General features: G+C 44.1%; 1 protein-coding gene across 4 annotated transcripts in view; it reads left to right on the forward strand.

Moving 5' to 3' along the window:
- The window catches only part of ebf1a (EBF transcription factor 1a), a 432,193-nt gene that overhangs the window by 200,384 nt on the left and 204,100 nt on the right, over window positions 1-27,709 (forward strand). For all 4 annotated transcript variants that reach the window (XM_048543553.2, XM_048543551.2, XM_048543554.2 and 1 more), the window contains one exon: window positions 9,815-9,896. In XM_048543553.2, coding sequence (XP_048399510.1) covers window positions 9,815-9,896 — 82 coding nt within the window. The remainder of the gene's footprint in view (window positions 1-9,814; window positions 9,897-27,709) is intronic.

A 27,709-nucleotide genomic window follows, 5' to 3' on the forward strand; every position in this document is an offset into this window, starting at 1 on the left:
TTTTTCTCACATCAGCCTTGCTTCTTTTACACACAGCATTTTTATACTGTGCCTTCTTGTTCTTTGTTCTTTAACAAGTGGAAACAGCTTCACCCTGTCCACTTTACCCAGCCCGCTCGTGATTTTGTACGCGTTACAGTGAAAATGGAAAAGTGCATTGGGGTGGCACTCAATGTCATTTTAAGCTGAAATGCCTGTTTGAATTAGTTTGGTTGCGTCAAGAATTGAGGGACCATGCCACCGTGACCCAGCCTGCTCGACCTGTGTGCAGCTGGACCATGTGCACAGGGAATACTCTCTCTTCTCACCTCAGTTCTATGTTGCATTTGCCAAGCTAAGCTCAGATAGCAAATTTGGCCAGGATGGTCTCACTTCACAGACCTAAGCTCAGAGAAGTCAGAGGCAACCTCCTGCCCACTGTGTTACAACTCTGAGTGCACCGGTTTGAGCTTGGTTCAGATCCATCCGGTGGTGGGATAGTCCCCAGCAGTACCCAGACTGACCTGTGAAGGATGGGTGTCACCCTTCAGAAAGACTGATGAGTGGTATCTGGGAGATAAACTATGCTCAAGAGGCGGAGCCCCTGGGATCTCACTCGTGGGTTATTTTCACCTGTTTTCATTTCCAAATGGACATTTCAGTACATTGTCCTGTCCAGATGGATATGCCCTGTTCACGAAGCCCACACTGTACATTGTATATAGGAGTTACTGTGGTGTGGTGCCAGACAGGTTGTTGTGTTATTTTTTGACTCCCCGTCCTTGTGTTTCAAAGGCCAGTTTGTAGAGACTGACACCAGAGAACTCAGCACGGACTGGTTGTCGAACCTGCCAGTTTACTGCCCTGTCTGACCTATTAACTCGGTGGCTAATAGGGATTACTGTGCCAGTGTCAGCCCTCTTGATTCTGATTACCATGGTCAGCCTCACTGCAGAAGCAGAGTATATGATCTGAGCTGTTGCTTTAGTGCGGTACCAAGGGAGGTCCTGCATTGTCGGTGGTGTCGTCTTTTAGAATGCTATATTAAACCGTCAACCTGTTTGGGAAGATGTAGAAGATCTAGTCGTGTTCTGTTGCACACTCAATCAATATTTGTCTCTCATTGAATAGATTCCCTTCCTCAAAAGGCAGTGAATGTAGAGCCTTTACAATGTTTTAAAGGCAGAGGGAGGCAAATTCTTGATTTGTTGATTTCCAGGGAGATGAAAGATTATCGGGGAAATGCAGGAATGTAGAGTTGAGGTTAAAATCAGATCAGCCATGATCTTATTGAATGGCGGAGGAGGTTCAAAGGGCCAAGAACTCCTGATTGTTTCTCGGAATCATAGAATCCCTACAGTGTAGAGGCAGGCCAATCAGCCCATCAAGTCCACAGTGATCCCCCAAAGAGACTACAACTCAAAGCCCTGACTCAATGGCCTCTCAGCTTTTTGAGGCATTCCAGGGATGTGGGATGTGCATTCTTTATTTTTTCCTAGCTGAAGTCATCCTGCACTCCTGCTGTGGGGTAAAGTTAAACAAGTATATAATTGGCAATTTTAGGAGGTAAAAAAAACTGCACTTACATTATGCTTTATAGCACCACAGAATGTCCTAAAGCCAGTTAGGTACTTCTGAGGTGTAGCTACTATTGCATTACAGGAAGTACCATACCCAATTTGATAACAGCAAGCTCCTGCAAGCAGGAATACAGAAATGTCCTGAAAATATGCCTTTTACTTATGCAGGTTTTAGTTTAGATATTAACAAGCACACCAAGAAGTTGTTTTAATCTCTGAGGTGGGATTTGAACCCACAGCTTTCTGACTTGGAGACAGGCATACGGACTGAACTGTGGCTGACATGTTAACCTCATTCCTGCAATCTGCACTCCTATCCAGCAAGTCAATGTTTGGGGAGAGCTGAACACTTGTTGATAAAGTCATTGTGCCTGTAATTGCTTTGTTGGAACATATCCTGGTGCAATGTCATATTTAAACAAATAGAATATGCCCCCAATACACAAGCATTATATTTAGCAGTATGTCTCACTTGGATAAGCATGGTGTCACATTTGTGCATTACTCTATTATACAATTGCTAGCTCAGTGCTAAATCTAATCATTTGTCTGTGCTCATTGTTAGTCTGTACCTGTTCTGTTGTAGGGTTGTAATTAGTGAAGGCAAGCTCAGCCGGGACACTGCATTTACTGGAAGTGGATGATGCTGCCTGACTTGTAGCAGGTCATATTGATACCCTGAAGTGTAATGATTCCTGTGACCAGGGCAGATCCCATACATCTGCTTTTGAAAAGAAAAGACTTCTCTTTACTGACAGCAAACTTTCGTGTTCAGTGCTGTACTGTGCCAAATGTTTCTTGAGACAATTACAGCTGTTGCATTTCACGGTGAGGCGGAGGCCCATTAGCAGCTGTAGGTTATCCACAAATCCCTTCCAAACTGATTGCTTTGGGATTATCTCAGGAACATTGACTTAACCCCCACAAATTCAGATGTTTGGATTTGAAAACCACTTGTATGGAAAGCCCAACAACAGTTTCCAGGCTGAGTAAAGGATTCTCGCAGCCTCTTGCATATTATGCAGTGAAGTTTTAATATGCATAGCAGATTGCTGAGGAAGATATTGTTGAAGACTGTAATTTCTGTGGGGTTAAAATAGCTGTTTTGATACCCATTGTGCAAAAGGCACGATTTAAATAGATGGTCCAAATTCTTAATGAATGAATGGAAAATACATTTTAAAAAAGAAAGAAAATGTAAATAAGTCAATAAAAAAAGTGCCCATCATAACCACAGAAGAGCCATTGACAGCCAATGAAGCACCTTTTCATTCAAATCACTGTTGTGATGTAGAAAACCTGGTCGCCAATTTGTGCACAGCAAGCTCCCATAAACAGCAATGTAATAAGGGCAGATTGTTTGTTTCCAATGGCATTGGTTGAGGAATAAACAGATAGCAGACAGTGGGTGTAAATCCTGGGCTCTTCTTTGAAAGTGCCCAGAGATCTTTTACATTCATTTGAGAGGGCAACAAGGGACTTTTGTTGAACATCTCATCTGAAAGATAGCACCTCTTACAGTCCAGCTTGCCCTTTGTCCTGCTCTGGAGTTTTAACCATGATCTTCATGCTCAGGCCTCAAGAAAGGTACTTGACCCATAACCATGTGGCCCAGGCAGTAGTGAGACCACTGAGGTGTGGCCAACCCAGTTATTGCAAAAGCAAAAGGAAATGTTTAAGTTCTTGAGCTAAACCAGTATATTTTGGTGGTATATACAGATAATCTGTGGCTTTTGGCCTACAAACACTTCCAAGATTCTTGGCATTGACTTTCATTCCTGCACTATCCTTGCTGGAACTGACTGTGGGAAGAATCTTTCCAGCCCCTGAAAGTTAATGAGAAAGTTGGGAAAATTGCATGGGATTGACAGGAACTTGTTGTCTACAAGGGCAAAGGGTCCCATTTTAAACTGTGTGGACTGGTGAGATGAGATTCTCACTAGTGAGTGGCAAGGAGTCTATTTTCGTATTTTAACATGCCCTTCTTTTCTTTTCAATGTGCAGCTCCCTATCTGCCAACTGAGGGATAGAATGTAGACGGCAACAATTCCCAACATGCAAGTCACAGTGGGTACCTGGTGACTTTAGTTCTCCGCTCCCTCCTTCAGAACTCTTATCAGTCACCAGCCTCTCAGGGCAGTGACTGCATGCACTCCCAGCCCAGCAGGACATCTAGGGCCACATTGGTAATGTGGGATGTCAAATTATCTTCTGTCTGGCGTGTCCAAACTGCCTTCACTTAACTGTGTGCAAGGCTGGGCATTAATGATGGTGCCAGTACTTGGAATCCTGAGCGGGTTGAGCAATAGTCAGTGTTTCTATCTGTGAGGAAAGGGAGAACAGTCAAGGAAGGTGCAATAGGAATGTAATTCATAGCTAATGAGTTAATGACACTGTTGACTTCTGGTGAAGTTCAGCAGATTCTGCCGTGTGTACAGACGTAAGCTGAAGACTGGATTGAATCTATCTGAAAGAACTTAGTGTCAATTTGCTCCTTTGTATTCAACATCCAGATTATTACAGCAAGAAAGTATACCTTGAAGGTCCCAAAGTTGCAATAAAGCCAGATTCTGGATTGGGGGAAGTGGGGAAAACTGACAGGGCGTGGGAAGGAAATGAACCAGGCAGAGGGAACATTCCGGACTGGGAAACAATTATAAAGTGACAGACTGACTGAATGTAAGAGCTTGCCGGAAAGTAAATGAAGATGAGTCAGATTAATTACCAGATTCTTTATTCTGATTCAAAGTCACCATGTTGTGAGCATTCTAACTAGGCCTGTCACAGGCCTAACTCCAAATCTGACCTTTAACTTCTCACAACATTATTGCTTTGTAGGCAGGAGGAAGAAACTGCTTGATCAGAGCAAAGAGCTAAATCTGTTCATGAATATCAAGTGGAAGAAATCAGTAATTTGATAATTAGAATTGTGTTGTACAGGATTTTAAAAATCACACTCTAGTGGCCACACAGAATATGTCTGGAATATGTAATCTTGAATATTCATGCCATTTATTGCAGCTATTTCATTAATTAATGTCAGCATATTTATGCTGAGCTGGTAGTTCATATTGTGATTAGTTTCTGAACCTCAAACCTCACCTTTTTCTGTGTTAGCTCAGCACGGATTTTAGGGGGAGGTGTTGGTTCAGTGGTATTATCGCTGGACTGTTAATCCAGAGACCCAGGTAATGTTGTGGGACCTGAGTTCAAATCCTGTCACAGTGGATGGTGGATTTTGAAATCAATAAAAATCTGGAGTTAAGAGTCTAATGAAGACCATGAATCCATTGTCTATTGTCAGGAAAAGCCTATCTGATTCACTAATGTCCTTTCAAGAAGGAAACTGGCATCCTTTTCTGGTCTGGCTGACTCCAGGCTTATTGTTTGACTCTTTACCGCCCTCTGAATAGACAATAATTGCTGGCCTAGCTAGTGGTGCCTTCATCCTGTGAATTAATTAAAAAAAAAGGACTGCATTCAGCTTTCCCAACACATTTGGCTCATCGCTGAGATGCAGGAAGAGATATTCGGGCAGGTCAGAGGAAGCCTCACAGAGGAACAAGGAATATGAGATAGTTTCAGAGGGAGAATTCCAGAGCTTACGCCTGAGACAGCTAAAAGCATATCTGCCAGTGGGATGTGCCAGAGGCCCAATTTGGAGGAATGCAGAAAGCTTGAATGCTAGAGGTTAGTGATCTTGGGAAGGGTGAGAGTATAGAGAGATTTGAATGCAAGAATGACCATAACATATAGTAGCAGAATTAGGCCAATTGGCCCATCAAATCTGCTCCTCCATTCAATTGATACATTTCTCAGCCCCGTTCTCTGGCCTTCTCCCTGTAACCCTTGATTCCCTTATTAATCAACAACTTTTCTATCTCTGTCTTAAATACGCCCAATGACTTGGCCTCCACAGCCTCCTGCAGCAGTGACTTCCACAGATTAATCACCCTCTGCCTGAAGAAATTCCTCCTCATTTCAGTTCTAAAAGATTGTCTCTTCTCTCTAAGACTGTGCCCTTAAGCCCTAGTCTCTCTGACTAGTCAGAACATCTTCTCCATATCCAATCCATCCAGGCCAAACAGAATTCTGTAAGTTTCACCTAGAACCCCTTCCATCCGTCTAAACTGCATCAAGTACAAACCCAGTGTCCTCAACTGCCCTTCATATGACAAGCCCTTCATTCCTAGCATCCTTCTTGTGAACCTCTTCTGGAACCCCACCAATGCAAGCACATCCTTTGTTAGATATTGTGCCCAAAACTGCTCACAATATTCCAAATGCAGTCTGACCAAACCCTTATATAGCCTCAGTAGTACATCTCTGCTGTTGTATTCTAGCCATCTTGAAACAAATGCTGACATTGCATTCGTTTGCCTAACTTCCAACTGAACCTGTGTGTTAACGTTAATATTATAATGAACAAGGACTCCCAAGTCCCTTTGTGCTTCAGATTTCTGAAGCCTCTTCTCATTTAGAAAATAGTCTCCACCCCTGTTCTTCCTACCAAAGTGCATAATGTCACACTTACCCACATTGTATTCCACCTACCACTTATCTGCCCACTCTCCTAGCCTTTCCAAGCACTACTGCTGCTTTCCTGCTTCCTCAACACGACCTGCCCCACCACCTATCTTTGTGCCATGAGAATTTGAAAATTGAAGCACTGATGAACCAGGAACAAAAGGGGCACAGAGGGGGGTGGATCGATGAATGGGGCTTGGTGCAAGTTGGGATTCGGAAGTCAGAGGTTTGGATAAGCTCAAGTTTAAAGGCAGGCCAAAGATGGGATAAACAACAGGTTTGCAGAGAGCATCACAACAGGATCCGGGTTTGTCTTGACCCAACACAGGACCATCAGTTCAGGGCTTGAATTGCAAATCTGCGCCTCCCCACAAGCCCAAGGGGGCTGAATACAATTAATGACAACCTCATTTGGGTTTTTGCGGGTCCATCTGATCTGTGTATGGGGAACTTAGCTGCTGCTTCTACTGTTGAGGTCATTTATCAAATCCATGTGGAACATTATTTTCTGAAGAAAGCACCTTTTAAAGCACAACGTAGATAATTACCTAGCTCAAATGGTATTGAGAAAAGGAGTACTACTATTATTGTAAATAATATGCAGTGACTCACATCAAACCTTGGCTAAATTTTGCTAGACCTGGGATGCAACTGCCTCACTTCCAGTAACAAACTGATGAGGATAGTACTCACAAGCTGAGGTCAGCAATAATACGGGCAGATCCTGAGGCAGGTTTCCAGTTACATTGTCGAACAGGGCTACAAGTGTAACAGGGTGATCACTAAATACCAGCACCGCAAGGCTTTTGCAAGTCCCTGTTGCTAACCGAATGAAATGTGAGGGGAGGCATGGGATTTGATGCAACAAGCTGGAGATAGCGTTCTTCATTTGAAGGTGAAGGGCTTCTTTCACTTCATACATAATTTTAGCTGTACTACTGTCTGATGTGGTCCCACAGCTAACATAAAGCAGTAACTGTGACTTAGTTTAACCTCCCACCGTGCCTTTTATAGCTCAGCAGATAGGCAGCCCTTTGCACTGAGTGCCAATCTGCTTCTTTTGCTCTGAGTGCTGAATCTGCTGTTTTGTTCTCTCGCTGCTGCACACTCTTGTGGCCTGGCCTGGCCTGGCCTGGCCACGGCGTTAACCAGACCTCAGAGAAACAGAAAAGGGTGAGAAAATAAACTGACGTGGTTTGCTGCTGATGTGAAATTGGCCTGAAACTGACACCCAGGATGTATGCAAAATAAGTATCGCACAGCTGACATTCCCTCTGAACGGATTTTTATTCACCCCCCCCCATATTTGACAAAACTCGCTGCATCAGCAAATTGCCACATGTTCTTCTGTTTATAGATTCCAGGCAAATTTATCCCAGAAAAAAAATCACGATGGCTCACGCACCATTACCCAGTTTTGGGGAGTCGGGTGGGGGAGTTGTCTTGTGAGCGTAGGTTTTTTTAAGCGTTTCATCTACATCAGTTGAAAAGTATTCCGTGAGGCTGCTGTGGCCAAAGTGGGCAGCTGCAAAGGGGAGTGCATTTCGGAGGTGCCCTGATGCGCTCAGGAGCTGGTCCCCGGAGCCTCCAGCAGCTCCCTTCTGAATCGGCAATTTCTGAGAAGAGATCGCCACATAAGGGTCTGTTCGAGATGCTGGCTGACAGGGCTGTCTTTGCTTCCCAACAGATGGTGCATCCTCTAATTTCCACAGCCCACTCATTGCTGCAGGCCCCTCGGGGGACCGAGCGCAACATTCCTGACGGCTGTAGCAGGTCAGGCTCGGGGATCGGGTGTCCGTGGCCTTCATAGCTCTGGGTACTAACTGACGAGCTGCTGACAGAGCGAGGACCAGCCAAGGAGCGAACAGCATGTCAGGAGTCTGGAGTTGTGTGACGACTTCTCATTTCTTCCTGGCAAGACTTTTGTCACATTCAGCACCGTCTTCCACGGGCCCTCTCGGCTCACAGATAACCCACCCCCTCCCCCAGTGCCGCACATTTGTCTCTCATTCAGACGCTAGCGTTTATACTGACAACATGGTCTGCAAGTTGCGAGCAGACTGACGCGGTTGGGTGTAGCAGTTCGACATTAGGGAGCAATGAAAAGGACACTCTTAACACACAGAAATTAAACAGCAACAAGATTCCGCCCCCTCCTCTTCACCGCTTCATTGTAAATGACTGAAAATGTGTTTTGCGAAAGGAATCTGAAAGTGAGATAGAAAGATGTTACAAGTACAAAAGAAAAGTCCCAACAGCCTCTGTGAAGACAGTATGATTCCTCGGATAATACTTCAGTCTGGGACAACACCCTGGAATGTGATGCTCACCTCCTTTCTAAGGGCTGTGGGCGGCCGTGTGTTAATAGAATGGTTTGTTGCATCTGTGTTTGGGGGTCAGAGACAGGGAACATGTTGTAAATAGCACAATGCAAGCAATCAGTGCAGCGTCATTATATTCTCTTGTATCTACATGAACTGTGTTTGCAGTTCCACAGACACCCGCGACCCTTTGGTGCCTTGATTTATGTCAGTGATTGTCTGTCCTGCAGAAGGCTAGGCTGAGAGTGTTCAATGCTCTCTGACTTGTCAAACTCAGTCCTATCTAATGCTCACTCGGACACACAAGATACACTGAATTGTAGCCAGAGCTTTCCATAGTCGAGCAGCACTTCTCAGCTGAGGCCTGCCGACTTTCATGGCGACTACCATACCAGGCAGTGTTTTTTTTCAACTCACTTATGAGGGGAATTTGTCAGTCACAATTGGCCATGTCCAGTTTGCATCAACACCTTCACAAATAAACAGGAACTTACATACACACCCATGCACATACGTGCAGACACACACAAGCGGAAGCACGGACCCATACACAAATACTCACATATATATATAAACGTACACAAATGCACGTATATGGCAACAGACACATACCCATATATGTAGACAGAAAAAAGACTCATGCTCATTCAAGTCCACACATGCACAGAAACACTCAAAGATGTGTTTAGGTATACACACAAGAACAAGTTGCCTTTATATCATGCATTTCACAGTAAAGACACCCCAGGGTATTTCACAGGAATCATATCAGACAAAACAGTCTTACATACATACAAGCATGCACATTCACATAGGCATATAAATGCACTCACATTTTTATGAGTACACATTTAGGGTCATATAAACATGCTCACATGTACATACAAACACACGTAGGAACACATATTTATATATAAAAATGCTCACACATACATGTAAACACATTCACATGTATAAGCAACCACACATTCATATGTACATACTTGCAAACACATTCACATGTAACATCAAATGTACTCATTTACATATACTTACAGACCTTGGTATGAGCCAGGAATGATCTGAACTCTCTTGGTCTGTATGACTACCCTACAATCTGGACGTGAGTTTCATACATTCTTAAATTAATTGCTGATTTGTTTTTGTTAGAACTGACTTCATCTCTGTCTGGTTAGTGAAATTATCAGTCTAAGGTAGAAAAGGTAAAACGGAGCAGAAGGTTAAAAAGTTGACACGCACTTGAAATAAAAGGAGCAGATGCAGCAATGATCCTGACGCTTGTGCACTGCACTCAATCGATGGAAATAGAATTGTTTAAATTCTCTCACAAAGTGGACATTTTCTTTAATTCAGTAAAAGAGTTTTAATCAAATTCTGTTTTTCCTCTCTCTCACTTTCCCACTTCAGGTTCTTCTTGAAATTCTTTCTGAAATGCAATCAGAACTGCCTGAAGAATGCGGGAAACCCAAGGGACATGCGAAGGTTCCAGGTGAGTATAGTTTTTATCTCTGCAGCCATCTCCTCTGAAAGCTAATTTGTGAACAAATAATGATTCATTTGTGGAGGCTGAGCTCTAAGTGGTAATGGGAAGGGAAAGAGATGTATTCGATGGCTTTGAATGTTTTAAAAAAAGACCTATCCTCACTTGACTCATTTCTCACAGGGGAGAAGAAAGAAATAAAAGGTCTGTAGTGTTTAAATATCTCTTATGAACAGCGAAAGCTTCTAACTGTTTGACTTGGTGCCTGACGAAAGTCCTTTGTTGTAGCAAAGAACCTGTGGAAATGTACACTGCCAAGTTCAAGTGTGGGCCAGTTCAGACTCTTTGAAGAGGATATAGCATTTAACCAGACTATGTTTGAGGGCTGCATCACATCCGTCAGCTAGTGTGCCTATGTTGTTCAATGTGTTTATGATGCTTTGTGCAAACTTTTGCCCTGGCCTTCATGTCACCTTGTGTTTTGCACTGAAGACCTGATGCGTGTAGGTGATCCACCTTCTGCCAAGCCTAAAACTAGAGAAAGAGGGAAGTCAAAGAAATTGCTAGGCACTAACTTCAATGTAGCAAAATGGGATTGGATACCTTAGTGGGATTTGCGAGACAATTAAAAGGGAGGTGATCAAAGTGCTATAGTCAGTTTCCGCACAGATTCGGACCATGTGTCTGTATGTGCTAGAGTGACTTAATAAACCACAGACAGCCCTGCTTTCTACCTATAGCTCAGCATATTCTTTTACTTCAAATATGTTTCACATTTCTCTTGATGGATGTACTGTTCTCTACCTCAGTCACATTGGGTGCCAAATTTCCTAGCACCTTCTGCTCAAAGAATTTCCCCTGTACCATTTCCTCACAATCTTGGTGATATTTATAAAGTGGTACTAACTCACTGACACCCACCCCTCCATCAGGGCTACCCAACAGCCAGCTAATGGGCCCGGTTTTGGCCTGCTCCACGTGTGTGGAAACCTCCACTTCCCCGTTGAGCTCCTTCATAATTTTAAAGACTTCCATGAAGTCACGTCTTCCTCTTCACTCTTCTCAACTGCTCAGCCTTCCCAGCTTGCAGTTCCAGAATCAATCCTGGCAAACAATAATAATCAATAACAATAATGATCGAGCCCACTGAGCGATGGGTGTGCCACTTGATATAAGCTCAGCTGGGTGAGGTTCCAACAACTGGTGGAGATAAACTAAAGAAGTCACCCGTGCCTTTCTGTATGATATTGCCCTCTGTATGATTAGCTGTACGTATATATTAAAACCTGGGGTTACAATTTGTAGCATATCTAAGTAATGGTGTGGTAGCTCAGTGGTTCGTACTGCTGCCTAACGGAGCCAGGGACACTGGTTTGATTCCAGCCTCGGGCGACTGCCTGGGTGGAGTTTGCACATTCACCCCATGTTTGTGTGGCTTCACTCCCGATGCTCCAGTTCCCCCGCAACAGTCCAAAAGATGTGCAGGTTAGGTGGACCGGCCATGCTATATTATCCATAGTGTCCAGGGATGTGCAGGCTAGCTGGGTTAGGTTTGGGCCATGCAGGGTTACAGCAAAGGGGTGGGTCTGAGTGGGATGCTTTTCAGATGACCGGTGTAGACATGATGGGCTGAATGTCCTGCTTCCACACTGTCACAGTTCTATGAAGAAACTGGCAAATTTGCAATTTGTCCGTGCTGGTGAGTCACAAGTGGACATTGTCCAGCTGGACTGTGATTTTGTCTGACCTCAGTAGAATGCGGTGCTTATGCAATGATGTCAACAACTCATGATAGTGGATAAGCCACTGATATTGAGCTGGTCATGGACAACCCTGCCCAGTCAGAGACACTGAATCATTGAAACTGCTTCTTCACAGTATTGGACAGCTAACAAGTGCAGCCCGATCAGCCCTTTCCTACAATGAGCAACTACTGATCTTCCCCATGTTTGGGGCTGCTGCAAAAAAGAGACAAAGAAATGACTAGGGAAATTGGATGAAACAATGTTTAAGCAGTGACAGAGGCCCCAGTAACATAAAGGCAATTTTCCTATCAAGTAATAGCTGAGTGTTATTTTCTAACTCAAGCTAGGATCCAGTCATCTGATTGTTATTGGGTGACTCATGTTGGGAGTCACGTGCATGGACCTTGAGTGAGGGCAAGATTTATCTCAGTTGTGATTCCCCCTTTCTCCCTTCTCCACGTTGAAGTTCCCTGTTCGCAGCCACTAACTATGCCCAGACGAAGAACGAGGGAAGTCCAAAGCTTATATTAAAAGAGGCTTCCTTGAAAGGAGGAGCCTGTATGACTGAACGCATGCCTGCCATTGTAGGACAAAGGAAGTGGGAGGTAGACAAAAGGCCAACACTATTGGGGGGTAATGCAGAGTTCGGAGAGGCATATAGAGTTGGAGTAGGTTACAGTGGGAGGAAATGATTAAAGCCGTAAAGGTATGTGAAACATGACGGTGAGAGCAGGTGGAGGAACAGGCAGAGCCCTTGGGGGTGAAAAGGACAAGAGTCTGACATTAATCAGCATTGCAGGAAAAGAAACTAGATTTGAAAGCGCCGGGAGTCTCACTCAGAGTGAAGCTTGGCAGGCTCAGAGACTGCACTGAAGTTGTCGGGAAAAGAAAGTCATTTGTAAGAGACAATAGGTATTTTGTCAGCGTGGAGCCCGAGTCAATTTGGGGAGAGGAGATACTTGTCTCCTGGTGTAATCCGACAAGCCGACATAAAGAGTCTACCAGAGAGTCTACAGGATGATCTGTATGATGGTTCACCTAATAAGTGCTCCCACTACTCAGGCTAATTTTCATATCGTAATCACTTTTCACGTTATCTTGGTGCCACAGTCAGCACTTCTCATGTGTGATTGGCTGGATCCAGGGAAGGTTGCTGATCTGTTGACTCTTAGAAGTGCTACTGTCAAAGCAGTGTGTGCCCATGTGGTAGTTGAGCCTTCAAGTATGTGAACAGTGACTGCTTAATTACTTGTGCTATGTCAATTAGTGTGACCTTAGCATTTGGCAAAAGAAAACAACCAGCTTATACAAATGGAGAAGCAAAGAAACAAAATGAATGGTCAGACTTCATTGAAGTGTTTAGATAAAGCTTCCAAATTGGAGTGGTCTGTCAGTTTCAACAAACTTAAAATTACTAATAATGTATACCATCAGATCTCAGTAACATAAGACATGTAAGCTGTCAAACAAACAGATGTTTTGTTGTCTCAGCTAATGTGCCTCTTAAGCTTGTCCTGTTGGATATCAAGTACTCCTCAACAAGGGATATGAGCTCACTCTTAGTTAGCAGCATTTGATGGTTATTGAAAGGAAGATCTGTGTTTATGTCTGAAAATTCTACAGGCACAATGTGATTCCCTTAACATCCGTTCAACTAAGCCAAGCAAAGTATATCTCTGTCTGAAGTCACAAATAGAGCAGTAGTTTGGATTAAATGGCTGCATTTGACTGATATATCATTTACGACTTTTTTTCTTTACTGAAGGCCATGATTTGTACGAATGTGCAATGCCACATGCATTGGCCAGCTCCCTCTATTAGGAGCCATGTAGTTATTCTAATGTGTTCCTACCCGAACAGTGAGATCGATCTTTTCAGTCATGGGAGGGGCAGCAGAAGAAAATTCAGTCTTGTTCTTCTGTGATGTATCCACATATAAACATACGCTCAAATGTGCACATGCACGCGCAAATATAAACACACGCACCTTTTTCAATTGCTTGCATTTATATAGCAACGTGGAAAATGCCCTGTGGGGCATCAAAGGAGCATTTTCATAGAAGGGCAATGCTAGGTTCTTTGTGAGCAAGGGGAATGGACTCAGTAACACCACTACTATTCTATGTTTAGCACTTACACTAACGACTTGACTTTGTGAAGACCCTTGGTAATTCTAAACCACCCCTTTGGACTAGGTTGTTCACCTGCTCTCTTACAAATCTCAGTTAGAGCCAGAAAATGGGGGTTTGGAGGTGGGATTTAAGTCAGGAAGGAGATTTCTGAGACGTGAACCGCCTCCCAAGCCCGTCTCAGTCCCACTTGACCCAAATCCATCCATTTTGATATTCACCCATCTTGATCATTCATCATGGAGTGCTGTGAGAAAAAGCTGGCTCGGAAACGAACAGGATGATGCTGCACATGTTAACCAGCCGGCCTCCTTTGCTACTTATAAGGAATGGCCTCTGCCTCAGTATACTGCATCCACTGTACCTGGTGCGGCTTCCTCTACATTGGGGAAACCAAGCGAAGGCTTGGGGACTGCTTTGCAGAACACTTCCGCTCAGTTCGCAACAAACAACTGCACCTCCCAGTCGCAAACCATTTCCACTCCCCCTCCCATTCTCTAGATGACATGTCCATCATGGGCCTCCTGCACTGCCACAATGATGCCACCCGAAGGTTGCAGGAACAGCAACTCATATTCCGCCTGGGAACCCTGCAGCCATATGGTATCAATGTGGACTTCACCAGTTTCAAAATCTTCCCTTCCCCTACTGCATCCCTAAACCAGCCCAGTTCGTCCCCTCCCCCCACTGCACCACACAACCAGCCCAGCTCTTCCCCCCCCACCCGCTGCATCCCAAAACCAGTCCAACCTATCTCTGCCTCCCTAACCGGTTCTTCCTCTCACCCATCCCTTCTTCCCACCCCAAGCCGCACCCCCATCTACCTACTAACCTCATCCCACCTCCTTGACTTGTCCGTCTTCCCTGGACTGACCTATCCCCTCCCTACCTCCCCACCTATCTTCTTTACTCTCCATCTTCGGTCCGCCTCCCCCTCTCTCCCTATTTATTCCAGTTCCCTCTCCCCATCCCCCTCTCTGATGAAGGGTCTAGGCCCGAAACGTCAGCTTTTGTGCTCCTGAGATGCTGCTTGGCCTGCTGTGTTCATCCAGCCTCACATTTTATGATCTCAGGATTAGGGCCAGTCAGCTCGTTATGCCTGTTACATTGGGAAAGCAGTAGGCTACATCATCAGGTTTACAAGAGGAGGCCCCTGTGGAACAGTCCCTCTTCCGCACCTAAACAGGCCCCAAACCCCACCTCTTCCTCCGTTACATTGATGACTGTATCGGCGCCGCCTCTTGCTCCCCAGAGGAGCTCGAACAGTTCATCCACTTCACCAACACCTTCCACCCCAACCTTCAGTTCACTTGGGCCATCTCCAGCACATCCCTCACCTTCCTGGATCTCTCAGTCTCCATCTCAGGCAACCAGCTTGTAACTGATGTCCATTTCAAGCCCACCGACTCCCACAGCTACCTAGAATACACCTCCTCCCACCCACCCTCCTGCAAAAATTCCATCCTCTATTCCCAATTCCTCCGCCTCCGCCGCATCTGCTCCCATGATGAGGCATTCCACTCCCGCACATCCCAGATGTCCAACTTCCTCAAGGACCGCAACTTTCCCGCCACAGTGGTCGAGAACGCCCTTGACCGCGTCTCCCGCATTTTCCGCAACACATCCCTCACACAACCTCCCCCGCCACAACCGCCCAAAGAGGATCCCCCTAGTTCTCACACACCACCCCACCAACCTCCGGATACAATGCATCATCCTCCGACACTTCCGCCATCTACAATCCGACCCCACCACCCAAGACATTTTTCCATCCCCACCCCTGTCTGCTTTCCGGAGAGACCACTCTCTCCGTGACTCCCTTGTTCGCTCCACACTGCCCTCCAACCCCACCACACCCGGCACCTTCCCCTGCAACCGCAGGAAATGCTACACTTGCCCCCACACCTCCTCCCTCACCCCTATCCCAGGCCCCAAGATGACTTTCCATATTAAGCAGAGGTTCACCTGTACATCTGCCAATGTAGTATACTGCATCCACTGTACCCGGTGTGGCTCCCTCTACATTGGGGAAACCAAGCGGAGGTTTGGGGACCGCTTTGCAGAACACCTCCGCTTGGTTCGCAATAAACAACTGCACCTCCCAGTCGCAAACCATTTCCATTCCCCTCCCATTCTTTAGATGACATGTCCATCATGGGCCTCCTGCAGTGCCACAATGATGCCACCTGAAGATTCCAGGAACAGCAACTCATATTCAGCTTGGGAACCCTGCAGCCCAATGGTATCAATGTGGACTTCACCAGCTTCAAAATCTCCCCTTCCCCCACTGCATCCCAAAACCAGCCCAGCTCTTCCCCTCCACCCGCTGCATCCCAAAACCAGTCCAACCTGTCTCTGCCTCCCTAACCTGTTCTTCCTCTCACCCATCCCTTCCTCCCACCCCAAGCCGCACCTCCATCTTCTACCTATTAACCTCATCCCACCTCCTTGACCTGTCTGTCTTCCCTGGACTGACCTATCCCCTCCCTACCTCCCCACCTATACTCTCTCCACCTATCTTTTCTCTCTATCTTCGGTCTGCCTTCCCCTATCCCCCTATTTATTCCTGAACCCTCACCCCATTCCCCTCTCTGATGAAGGGTCTAGGCCCGAAACGCCAGCTTTTGTGCTCCTGAGATGCTGCTGGGCCTGCTGTGTTCATCCAGCCTCACATTTTATTATCTTGGATTCTCCAGCATCTGCAGTTCACATTATCACAGAATCTGGGTCATGTTGCTTTTTACAGAAAAACAGGAGGAGGCCATTCAACCCTCATATCATCTGTATGGAAACAAGAATAGGCTACTCAGCTCCTTGGGCCCAGCCTGCTATTCAATTAGGTGATAACTAATCTGCGGCTTAAAGTGATTTACCTATCTTTGTTAACCTGATGTTTACTGAGTGCATTTTTGAAACCTCCAACTGACCTGTAGTATTCACAGTTTTTAGGGCGAAGGAATGTTGCAGTTTTCCACTGCCCTTGGTACAAATAAGCCCCATCCTTGTTTCATTACTGAAGGACCTAGGTCTAGTTTGAAGGTTATACCCCTGGATCTTGAGAAACTGTTTCTGTTGAGAGTTTGACCCTATTGAACATTTTAGACAGCTCCATCCAATCCCCTATATTTGAGGGAATTCAAGCCAAGACTACACAACCTGTCCTTATAAGGTAACCCTTGCATTCTGTTATCATTCTGATGCTGATTGTAATAACTCAGTTTTCAATGTATTGTTAAGGGGATGTTGAGTCACATGAAACCAAGGAATTTCATTTGACCCCCAGTAGAATTTTCTGAATTTGTTCATTTGTGATGATGGGGAGGTTGATCCCACTAACCATTTTATAAGTTAATGGTTTCTGAAAGGGTCAATGTTTGAGATTGTAAAGGACTCTGCCCAATCTGATGGTGTCCCAGGATGAAATATCATCTTGAGGGGCCTCTGACACACACAATTACAAAGACTAACTAGTTCACATATCTCGTACCTGTTGGTACCATGCAATAAACTACTTCTTGTTGTTAAGATAAGTGCCTCTTCTCATTGAAACTTGGTCGTTGAGTTAGATAGGCCCTTAGACTCACTATACATGGTGCAGTGGTAGTGTCCATACCTGTGACACTTCTCAGACCTTCTCTGTAGTCCACCTTCCTTTCTGTAGGCAGGCACTCTTTGTCGGGATGTCACTCCATGGCTCTGAATCAGAGTCCAATCCTTGTGGGTTGGCTGGCTGGTTGGCATGTGTGGCATCACCTTGTTCGTTTCTGAGCCAGTGCGCTCTCACAGCACTCCATGATGAATGATCAAGATGGATATCATGGGTAACCTTGGGTATGTATGAATGGGATTAGGACATTGAGACTCAATTAAATCAATTAAATCACAGCTGACCTGTATCTCATATTTATCTACCTATCTTAGTATGACTCTTTATAACCCAAGCTGACAAAAATCTATTAATCTCACTTTTATAATTTTTAATTGACCCCTAGATTGGAACCACTCTCTGTGTGAGGTACATTTTCCTGATGTCATTCCCAAATTAATTATCTCTAATAGTTGTTCTGAATTTGCCTCCCAGAGAGTAAATTCTCCTTCATCTACTCTCCCAAATTTTAATTGCCTTAGCTGCCCTGACTAGATCAGAGCTTGCTCTTTGCCCCAGGCACAAGCCAAATCACCCCACAGGCCTTCAAAACAGGTTTGGAAGAAATCTTCAGATCATCAGCTCCTTCCTTTAAATCACCTCAGACCATGCAACTTCTTTCCCGAGTAAATGGAATAATGATTAAAAAGGTCCTTTTCAATAAAATAATCCTTCAAACTTCTGAATGTCAGCAAAAGTTGTTTTCACCAAGTAATTGATTAAACTTTAAGGAATTTGCAGTTTAGGAGTGTAACAATGTCACCTGCCCCACGCCAGCTGCCCCCTCCCCTCCGCCACCCTTTCGATCTCTCTTCTCCACATTTCTCATTGTCCCCACTCTTTCACCTCTACCCTTCTCATGTATCTTTCTGTTCCCCAACTCATGCTGTCTCCTCAAACCCTCACACCCCGTCGACTTCTTCTCTGCATCCCGTCCCCTGATCTTCACCTCTCAGTCTCCCCCTGCTCTTCTTTCTGTCTCCCATCTTTGTGCTGTCACCTCTCTCCCCCAATCACCACTCCCACTTTTCTATATGTCCTATATAAACCACACTCCCCCAATGTCATCTCCTTCTGCCCCCACAACTCATGTCCCCATCCTCCACCCAATCCCTTCCCACTATTTATCACCCTTTCTCCAGCTCCGTCCTCTTTCCCAATTTCCTTCTCCCTGTGCTTTTTCTTCTATCTCCTTTCTCTCTGTCTCCCGTGCTAGTCCTTCCTGCTTTCCCCATCCTCTCTGCCCCTGTCTCCTGCCACTCCATCCCCCGTAACCTCCCTTATGGTCTGTCTGACCCCTTCCTTTCCTGACCCCCACCCTTCTCTCTCCCCCACACCTGGCTTTTTCTTTAGCATTAATTTGATCTATTGCAGGTATTTCCTAATAAGATGGTTTAGGGGACGTTATAACATGTATCTGGAACAGGTGAGGGTCTCCTGGCCCAAAGGGACTAACACTACACCAACTCTACCCCTGCCTATGCTGACCCTATAGAGAAAGGCTGGGCATTATTTCACTGTGAGGATTACTGATTCACAAAAATATATGTTGGTGATTGAGAGTGATGCTGTGACTGGCAGTGAGTGCAGCCTTCAGTTGTTGAAGTGCCCTTGCTTTGGCTGATCTCGTTGAGCAGCCTGTCTCCACTGAGACAAGGGAGGTGTGTTCTGGCTGATTATTTTGTAATGCTGGCCCCTGCTCCTCGCGCACCCGAACAGCTTTTGCAAGATGTGATGCAAATAAAACAAGAGCCTGCGAGTGACTTGGGATTTTCGGGTAAAATAAGTTGGGCAAAGCTCTGTAAGTGGCCCAGCTGAATCGTTTGTTGTGAGAGCAAATCTATTAGCGCTTTGCTTTTTGTCTTTCATTTCTCAAGTGAGGCAATTTTAATTAAATTAATCTGACTGTCAATCTATCAATGACCAGCGCCAAGGCCCTTTCAGTGACAGCAGCAAAAGGCTGACAGGGTCTGATAATGAAAAAAGGAATATACTTGTGAATTGAGTCAATTAGCCTGCATAATGCGTGGATTAAACAGCACCTAGTTTATTGCACTTTCAGATGTCAGCTCCTGAATCCAGAGATTTGCCAGCAATTAACTTGGCTGTTATGATATTTGTTTATTGGGAGGTTGAACATGTCTGGAAGAATTTCTTCTTCAATCCTGCCACTGTGCGTTCAAAAGTAAATTCACTGGGAGCCCTACTCTTTACATGGGAACACTAATTCAGGCTCCGTCTTTAAATTCTGAATGACCCTACCGCTGTAAAGGCAAAGCAAAACAGCATGAGCCTTCTTAGTGAGTCCCATTAGAGCCATTCCAACTTCTTGAGTATAGAGAAGGGGCAAGTGAGTTAGTGCCTGCCGTTCTGATGTGGAACACCCTGCCTGGAAGGATGGTGGAAGCAGGCTCTGGGCTGAGTTTTCTTCCAGCTAGTTGTTTTACCTGATGCAGTAATCTTTATATTACTTCCCACAGTTAAGAAATGGGGTTCAGGTATAGTAGCATTGAAAGTCCAGGGGTCATTTATTACAACGATTATATATGAATATACTTGCTGACAAAGTGTCTAGGCTGGTATTAAACTGTACATTTACAACACAGGAGCATGGTTACAGTAGAGTATCATGCTTTAAGTGATTTGAGGTAAGATGGATTCTGAGATCATTATACCTTCAGGTCACATGCTTCAATGCCATGATGATATCAACAGCATGTGCCTCAAAGATCTAAAAATATACTGAGTGTGGGACATAATCAATCAATGAGTAATTTTAAAATAGAATAGACTATATCCTCAGAAGAATTGCCATCAGTTCTCAGACATTTTCTTTCATATGGACTTCGGTTTGCAACTGCCCTACCTGATTAAACAGCTGCTTGAACATCTCAATGTTTAGCCATTATTGAAGGTGAACTTGTCGGACAGGGTTGTAGTGGGACTAATTGGTAAACCTTTTGAAAAGATGGACGATATGATGGGCCGAAAGGCCTCTTTTTGTGCTGTCTGATTCCACTGGGGCCTGCTTGATTCTGAGTCTTCCCCCACCCGATCCCCATTTTCCTGTTACTCTTCACCACCACCTCTGGAAGCCAATAGAAGGAAGCCCATTTTTTGTTCACTCTTGGGAGCACATGGTGTATCATTTCAGTCTGGGTTCTGTCTGTTTTATATTTTCACGCCAGGGTCACCATTGCAAAGAGCACACACACACACACACACACACACACACACACACACACACACACACACACACACACACACACACACACACACACACACATGAGAGACTGATGGACTGCGTATCTTTTCAATTGAATAGCCATGCTTCTGGTGACAAGACTAAGTGTAACCGCTGACTGCAACAAGGACTCACTTCAGACAGACCCTGGCAAAGGGACCAGGGTCATTGAAGAAAGAAACTACTTCCATTTATCAGGGCTTTGTAAAGCATTTTAAAGCCTTTGAAGAACCTTTGAAGTGTAGGTGTTACCATCTAGTAGGATCTCCTAAGAATGCCTGAGGCCAAATGGAGCTAGGGAGCTAGTTAATTAAAGGATATTGGGGCAATCTTGACTGGGTGTGTATATATGGGGATGAAGCAATGAGTTGGAGTTTATAGTGTATGTGCTAATTCAAATTATGACCGACAAAGTATATGACTATTCACAATTCTAATCAAAGAGTGATTTGGTGAGAAATGGCGAAATGTAAAGTATCTGGCTTTTCTGATGAAAGGTCGAGGCCTGAAACATCAGCTTTTGTGCTCCAAAGCTGCTGCTTGGCCTGCTGTATTCATCCAGCCCCACACTTTGTTACCTTGGATTTGATCACTTGCCCCTGTTTGCAGCATGAGAACTGTGAAAGAATAAGGTATCATGTGGACCCAGGTTACTTCCTTACTGAAGATGAAACAAGGTAGAATCTTGCCACACACACTACCACAATTTCACCTATCTTCACCCTGAAAAAGAGGCACCAAATGTAGTGGAGTACTCCAGAAGTTGCATAAATGTGTGTATGGACAAAATGATGTCTCTAGAGTTTGGTATGTCTGCATAAGGTCTACCTTAATAAAAAATGGATAACAGTAGTTAACTGAGAGGTAGTAGGAACTGCCGATGCTGCAGAATCTCAGATAACAAGGTGTAGAGCTGGATGAACACAGCAGGCCAAGCATCATCAGGGGAGCAGGAAAGCTGATGTTTCAGGTCTGGACCCTTCTTCAGGGTATCAAGTAGTTAGCTACCTGATTGCTTTATGAAGAAAGGAGCAAGCTCTAAGAAAGTCTTAGAAATTCTGGAAAAAAGACGTTTGGAATGATATTGTATGCTGAAAGGATAGGGGTGTAACACAGGGTCATAGAGATATAAAGCATGGAAACAGACCCTTCAATCCAACTTGCCCATGCCGACCAGATATCCTATATAAATCTAGTCCCATTTAGCCAGCATTTGGCCCATATTCCTGTAAATGCTTCCTGCTCATATATCTGTCCGGATGCCTTTTAAATGCTGTGATCTTACCGGTGTCCACCACTTCCTCTGTCAGCTCATTTCATACACTCACCACCCTCTGTGCGAAAACATTATCCCTTTAGGTCCCTTTTATATCTTTCCCCTCTCACCTTAAACCAATTCCCTCAAGCTTTGGACTTGCCCACCCTGGGGAAAAGTCCTTGCCTAATTGCCCTACCATTGCCCCTCATGATTTTATAAACCCCTACAAGGTCACCTGTCAGCCTCCAACACTCTAGGGAAAATAGCCACAGGCTTTTCAGCCTCTCCCTATAGCTCAAACCCCCCAACTCTGGCAGTATTCCTTGTAAATATTTTCTGAACTCTTTCAAGTTTCACAACATTCTTCCTATAGGAGGGAGGCCAGAATAGCATGCAGTATTCTAAAGTGGCTCAACCAATATCCTGTACAACCACTACATGACCTCCCAAATCCTATACTCAATGCACTGATCAATAAAGGCAAGCATGCCAAACACCTTCACTATCCTATCTACCTGTGACTCCACTTTGAAGGAGCTATGAACTTGCACTCCAAGGTCTCTTTGTTCAGAAATTAAGTGTATAAACTCTGCCCTGATTTGCCTTTTCAAATGTAGCACCTCACGTTTATCTAAATTAAACTCTGTTTACCACAACTTAGCCTATTGGCCCATCTGATCAAGATCCCATTGTACTTTGAAGTAAATTTCTTTGCTGTGCACTACACCTCCAATTTTAGTGTCATCTACAAACTAACTAACTATACCTCCTATGTTTACATCCAAATCATTGTTTTAAATGACACAAAGTAGTGGACCTAGCACCGATCCCTGTGGCACGCTGCTGGTCACAGGATTGCAGTCTGAAAAGCAATTCTCCACCACCACCCTCTCTTCTACCTTTATGCAGTTCTGTATCCTAATAGCTAGTTTTCCCTCTATTCCGTGTGATCTAACCTTGCTGACCAGTCTACCATGAGGAATCTTGTTGAACGCCTTACTGAAGTCTATACAGATCATATCCACCACTCTGCCATCATTAATCCTCTTTGTTACTTCTTCAGAAAATTTAATCAGGTTATTGAGACATGATTTCCCATGCACAAAGCTATGCCTCATCAGTTCTTACCTTTCCAAATACATGTCGATGCTGTCTTAGGATTCCCTCCAACAACTTGCCTAGCAGTGATGTCAGGCTCACCGGTCTATAGTTTCCTGGCTTTTCCCTACGCCTTTCTTAAACAGTGGCACCACATTAGCCAAAGTCTAGTCTCCTGGCACCTCACCTGTAGCTGTCAATGGTATAATTATCTCATCAAGGAGCCCAGCAATCTCTTCCCTCACTTCTCACAGGGTTCCAGGTTCGAGGAGTGGCAGATGGAGTTTAATTTCAATAAATGAGAGATGGCAAACCAGGGCAGGACTTCAACAGTTACTGGCAGGGTCCTGGGGAAAGTTGCTGAATAAAGAGACCTGGGGATGCAAGTGCATAGTTCCTTCAAAGTGGAGTCACAGCTAGACAAGGTGGTGAAGAAGGCATTGGCATGTTTGCCTTCACTGGTGAGTGCATTGAGCACAGGAGTTGGGATATTATGTTGCTGCTGCACAGGACTCTGGTGAGGCCACATTTAGAATACTGCGTACTGTTCTGATCTCCCTTCTATAGGAAGGGTGTTGTTAAACTTGAGAGGGTGCAGAAAAGATTTTCAAGGATATTGCTGGGACTAGAGGGTTTGGGTTATAGGGAGAGGCTGAATAGGCTGGGGCTACTTTCCCTGCAGGGTCAGAGGCTGAGGAATGACCTTGAAGAGGTTTATAAAATCATGAGGGGCATGAATGCGGTGAAAGCCAAAGTCCTTTCTGTTGGCTGGGGGAGTCCCAAACTAGAGGGCGCAGGTTTAAGATGAGAAGGGAAAGATTTGAAAGGGACTTGAGGAATAACTTTATCACACGGAGAATGGTGTGTGTATGGAACAAGCTGCCAGAGGAAGTGGTGGAGGCTGGTACAGTTATAACATTTAAAAGGCATCTGGATGGGTGTATGAATAAGAAGGATTTAGAGGGATAGGGATCAAATGTTGGCAAATGGGACTAGGTTAGATTGGGATGTCTGGTCAGAGTGGACGCGTTGGACTGAAGAGTCTGTTTCCATGCTGTAAGAGTCATGACACCCTTGTGGGGAGGGTGAACCACCTTGGAACAATAACAGGTAAGGAGTGGGATGTGGTCCTGCAATCAGAATTTATGGGGCCATGTAGAAAATTGAGAAGCAGGACTTTAAATGTAGTTACCTCCTGAATACTTCCAGTGCCACGTGCGAGTGAGCACAGAAATAAAAGGATATGATGCGTGTGGCTGGAAAGTTAGTGCAAGATGGAAGAGTTTTAGATTCCTGAGATACTGGTACTGACTTTGGAGCAGGTGGCACTTTATATAACAGTTAGAACTGAGTTCCTCACAGGGCGTTCTGCAAGTGCAGTTGCGGAAGGGTTAAATTAATTAAATGGAGCTGGGAACCAGGAAAGAATATTCTGAGTAAAACTAGGGTGTGAGAAGTACTGGGAGAGGTAGATTACACTAAAATCGAGAAGAGTAAGTTGGAGCCATAGTGAGAGCAAAACAAATGTAAACGAAACCAGGTTTACACTACATATGTGAATACACAAAGCATAGTGAATAAGATTGGAGATCTTATAACCCAGGCACAAGCTATCATGTGGGATTATGAGTTTCCATTAATTATAGAGAGCTGGCTCATCAAAGAGAGATTGTAATGGATATTAAACACTCCTGGTTACAATGTAGGAGAGCACTGCAGTTCTGCAGATGGAGGATGTTTCAGAGGGGTTGAGGACAGAATCAGTTTGGCTGGAGCTAAATAAGGATGCAATTGCATTATTTGGTGTAATCTATAGACCATCAAGAAGTGGGAAGCTTACTGGGGAACAAGTCTGTGAGGAAATTACAGAAGGGCGTAACCATCATAACTTAGTTATAATGGGAGATTCTAATTGCCAATGTACAGACTAGGATCATGGTTGTGTAAGGGACAGAGAGGAACAGGCATTTCTTGTTGGTGTTCTGGAGAACTTCCTACAGCATTATGTGTCCAGTCTAACAAGAAAGGAAGCAATACTAGATCTGGTTCTTGGCAATGGGCCAAGTATATCAAGTGATAGTGAGAGAAATTTGCAGCACATGAGGTTGAGGGTGATGGTGGAAAATGATACTGAAGAATCCAGAGTCAGAATGATCAGTTGAGGAAGGGATGACTTCAAACAGGCATAACGATGGGGATGGCTTGGGCACAGTCATGATGTATTCCCTCAGAAGGGAAATGTACGACAAACAAATCCCTGGAAGACAAAGATGATAGAAGTTAAGGAAGAAAAAGAATGCTTACAACAGGAGTCAGATGAAAAATACAATTGTGAACCAAGCTGAATATTGAAGATTCAGAACAGAAGATAAAAAAACAAATAAGGAAAAAAATTTTAAAAAGATGAGCATCTAACATACAGGGAAATCTCAAAGCTTCCCATAACCACATAAACAATACAATGGTTGTAAAAGGAGAAGTAGGTTAGGATGTAAAAGCTAGATTTACGCATGGGGACAGGAGGCATAGCCCAGGTGTTAAATGCTTTGCACCTGTCTTTACCTAGGAGGCTGAACTGCCCAGGCTACGGTGCCAGAGGAGGAAACTTTGTCACTAGAAGAGGTTAAAATTGATGTGGTGGAGGTATTGGACGAACTCTTGGTACTTAAAGTTGAGAAGGCAGTGGCACAAGATGAGAGGCATCCAGGGATGCTGAAAGAAGTGAGAGTGGGAATTGCTGATGCACAGACAATTATCTTTCAGTCTTCTCTGGACTTCAGAGTGCCAGAGAACTGGAGAATTGCAAAGATTGTGCTCTCGTTCAAAAAATGGTTGTAAAAATGAACCCCCAGAATTACAGACTGTCCAGTTTAATGTTGGTGGTGGTGAAATTTTTATAAACAATTATGTGGGATAGAATTAATTGCCACATGGAAAAAATTGTGTTAATTTAATAAAGTCTGCATAGATTATTTCATGGAAGTTCTTGTCTAACTAATTTGCTGGAGTACTTTGAAGAAGTAATAAAGGGTATTGATATGGTGTATATGGACTTCCAAAATGCATTAGCTATACTACCACACAACAGGCTTGTGAGCAAAGCCAAAGGTCAGAATAAAAGGGACTGTTGTAGAGTGGAAACAAAACTGGACAAGGGTTGGCGAACAAAGATAATGGTTAATTGGCGTTTTGGTGTGCAGAGGAGGTTTTGTGGTTGAATTCCCTAAAGGTCAGCATTGGGACCCTTGCTTTTTCTGATGCATATGTGAATGATCTAGATCCTGCTGGGGGAATCTGCAGGGGAGAATTTCAAAATTTGTAATTCAAAACTGAGGAAAATTACAACCTGTTAGGAGAACTTCAACTGGTAAGTTGGTTGAATCAGCAGCTGGGGAGCAGGTGGAGTTCAGTGTGGAGATTTAAGGTGATACATTGTGGAATAAAGAACATAAGATGGTTGAAAATGAGGATCTGTTTGCAATACACTGCACACATGCACACAATATTAAGACAATTATCAGATGTTAAAAGAAAGGTTTTACTTTGTGATATACTTCATTAATGTGAGCGCTGTCAAATAATATTATCATACTCGCTAATTAATTTTTTAACTAAAGCCCAGCGATTATTTCTAACCATGAATGCGTCCATGCATGCGCAAAATTACACCAATTTTTGAAATGTTAAACATAATTTCTGCTTTGTCCTTCAGTTTTATTTTTGCTGTTGTCCAATCTATTGTTTATTTAAAATATTATCATTTATCGGTATTTGTATATAATTGCTACAATGTATATATGAGACATTATTGTTAATGTACGTGCTCCTTGGTGTCAGTAAACACAGCACAAAATAAAGGGTACTGTTCCAAAGGGTGGCCAGGAGGGAGGCATTTCGATGTGCATAAGTTATTGATGGTGGCAGGATAAGTGGGCAAAGCTGTTAATTAAGCATGCAGTGTCCTTAGTTTTATTAACAGGGGCATAGATCGTAAGAGCAATGGATTACGATGAACTTATCTGGGACACTTATTAGAACTCAGCTGGAGTGTTGCGTACAGTTATGGGCGCCACACTATTGGATGGATGTGATTGCATTCGATAGAGTGCAGAAGAGGTTTATGAGAATTTTCAGGGATGAAACACTTCAGTTAGGAAGATAAATGGGAGAGTTGGGATCGTTTGAGGAAAAGGGTGAGGTGAGATTTAATTGGTATTGTCAAAATTGTGACGAAGCCAGACAGAGTGCACAGGGAGAGACTGTTACTGCTTGTTATAGAGTCGAGAAACACAGGGCATAGGTATTAAGTGATTTGCAAATACATGGCCAAAAAAACTTATTTACACAGATGTAATCAGGGCCCAGAATGTGTTGCTTTGAAATGTGGTGGAGGCACATTCAATTTAGACATTCAAAAGGGCATTAATGATTATATAAAGACAAACAATGTGCAGGGAAGAGGCAGGAGATTAATACTAAGATAGAACTCAGAATGCTGGTGCAGACACAATGGACTGAATGGCCTCCTTCTGTCTCTAACACCTGTGATCTGAGAGGGTCATCAGCAGGCTGTTTTTGAAAGAGAGAGAGAGAAATATACAGTCACCGTAAGGCTGAATTAGAGAGAAATTGTCAGCAAATGGCTATGTTTTAAAGAGAGAGAGAGTGCGCCACAAATTGCCTATATTTGAAAAGGATTGAG

This window comes from Stegostoma tigrinum, chromosome 13, assembly GCF_030684315.1.
Source record: "Stegostoma tigrinum isolate sSteTig4 chromosome 13, sSteTig4.hap1, whole genome shotgun sequence".
NCBI classification, from domain to species: Eukaryota; Metazoa; Chordata; class Chondrichthyes; order Orectolobiformes; family Stegostomatidae; genus Stegostoma; species Stegostoma tigrinum.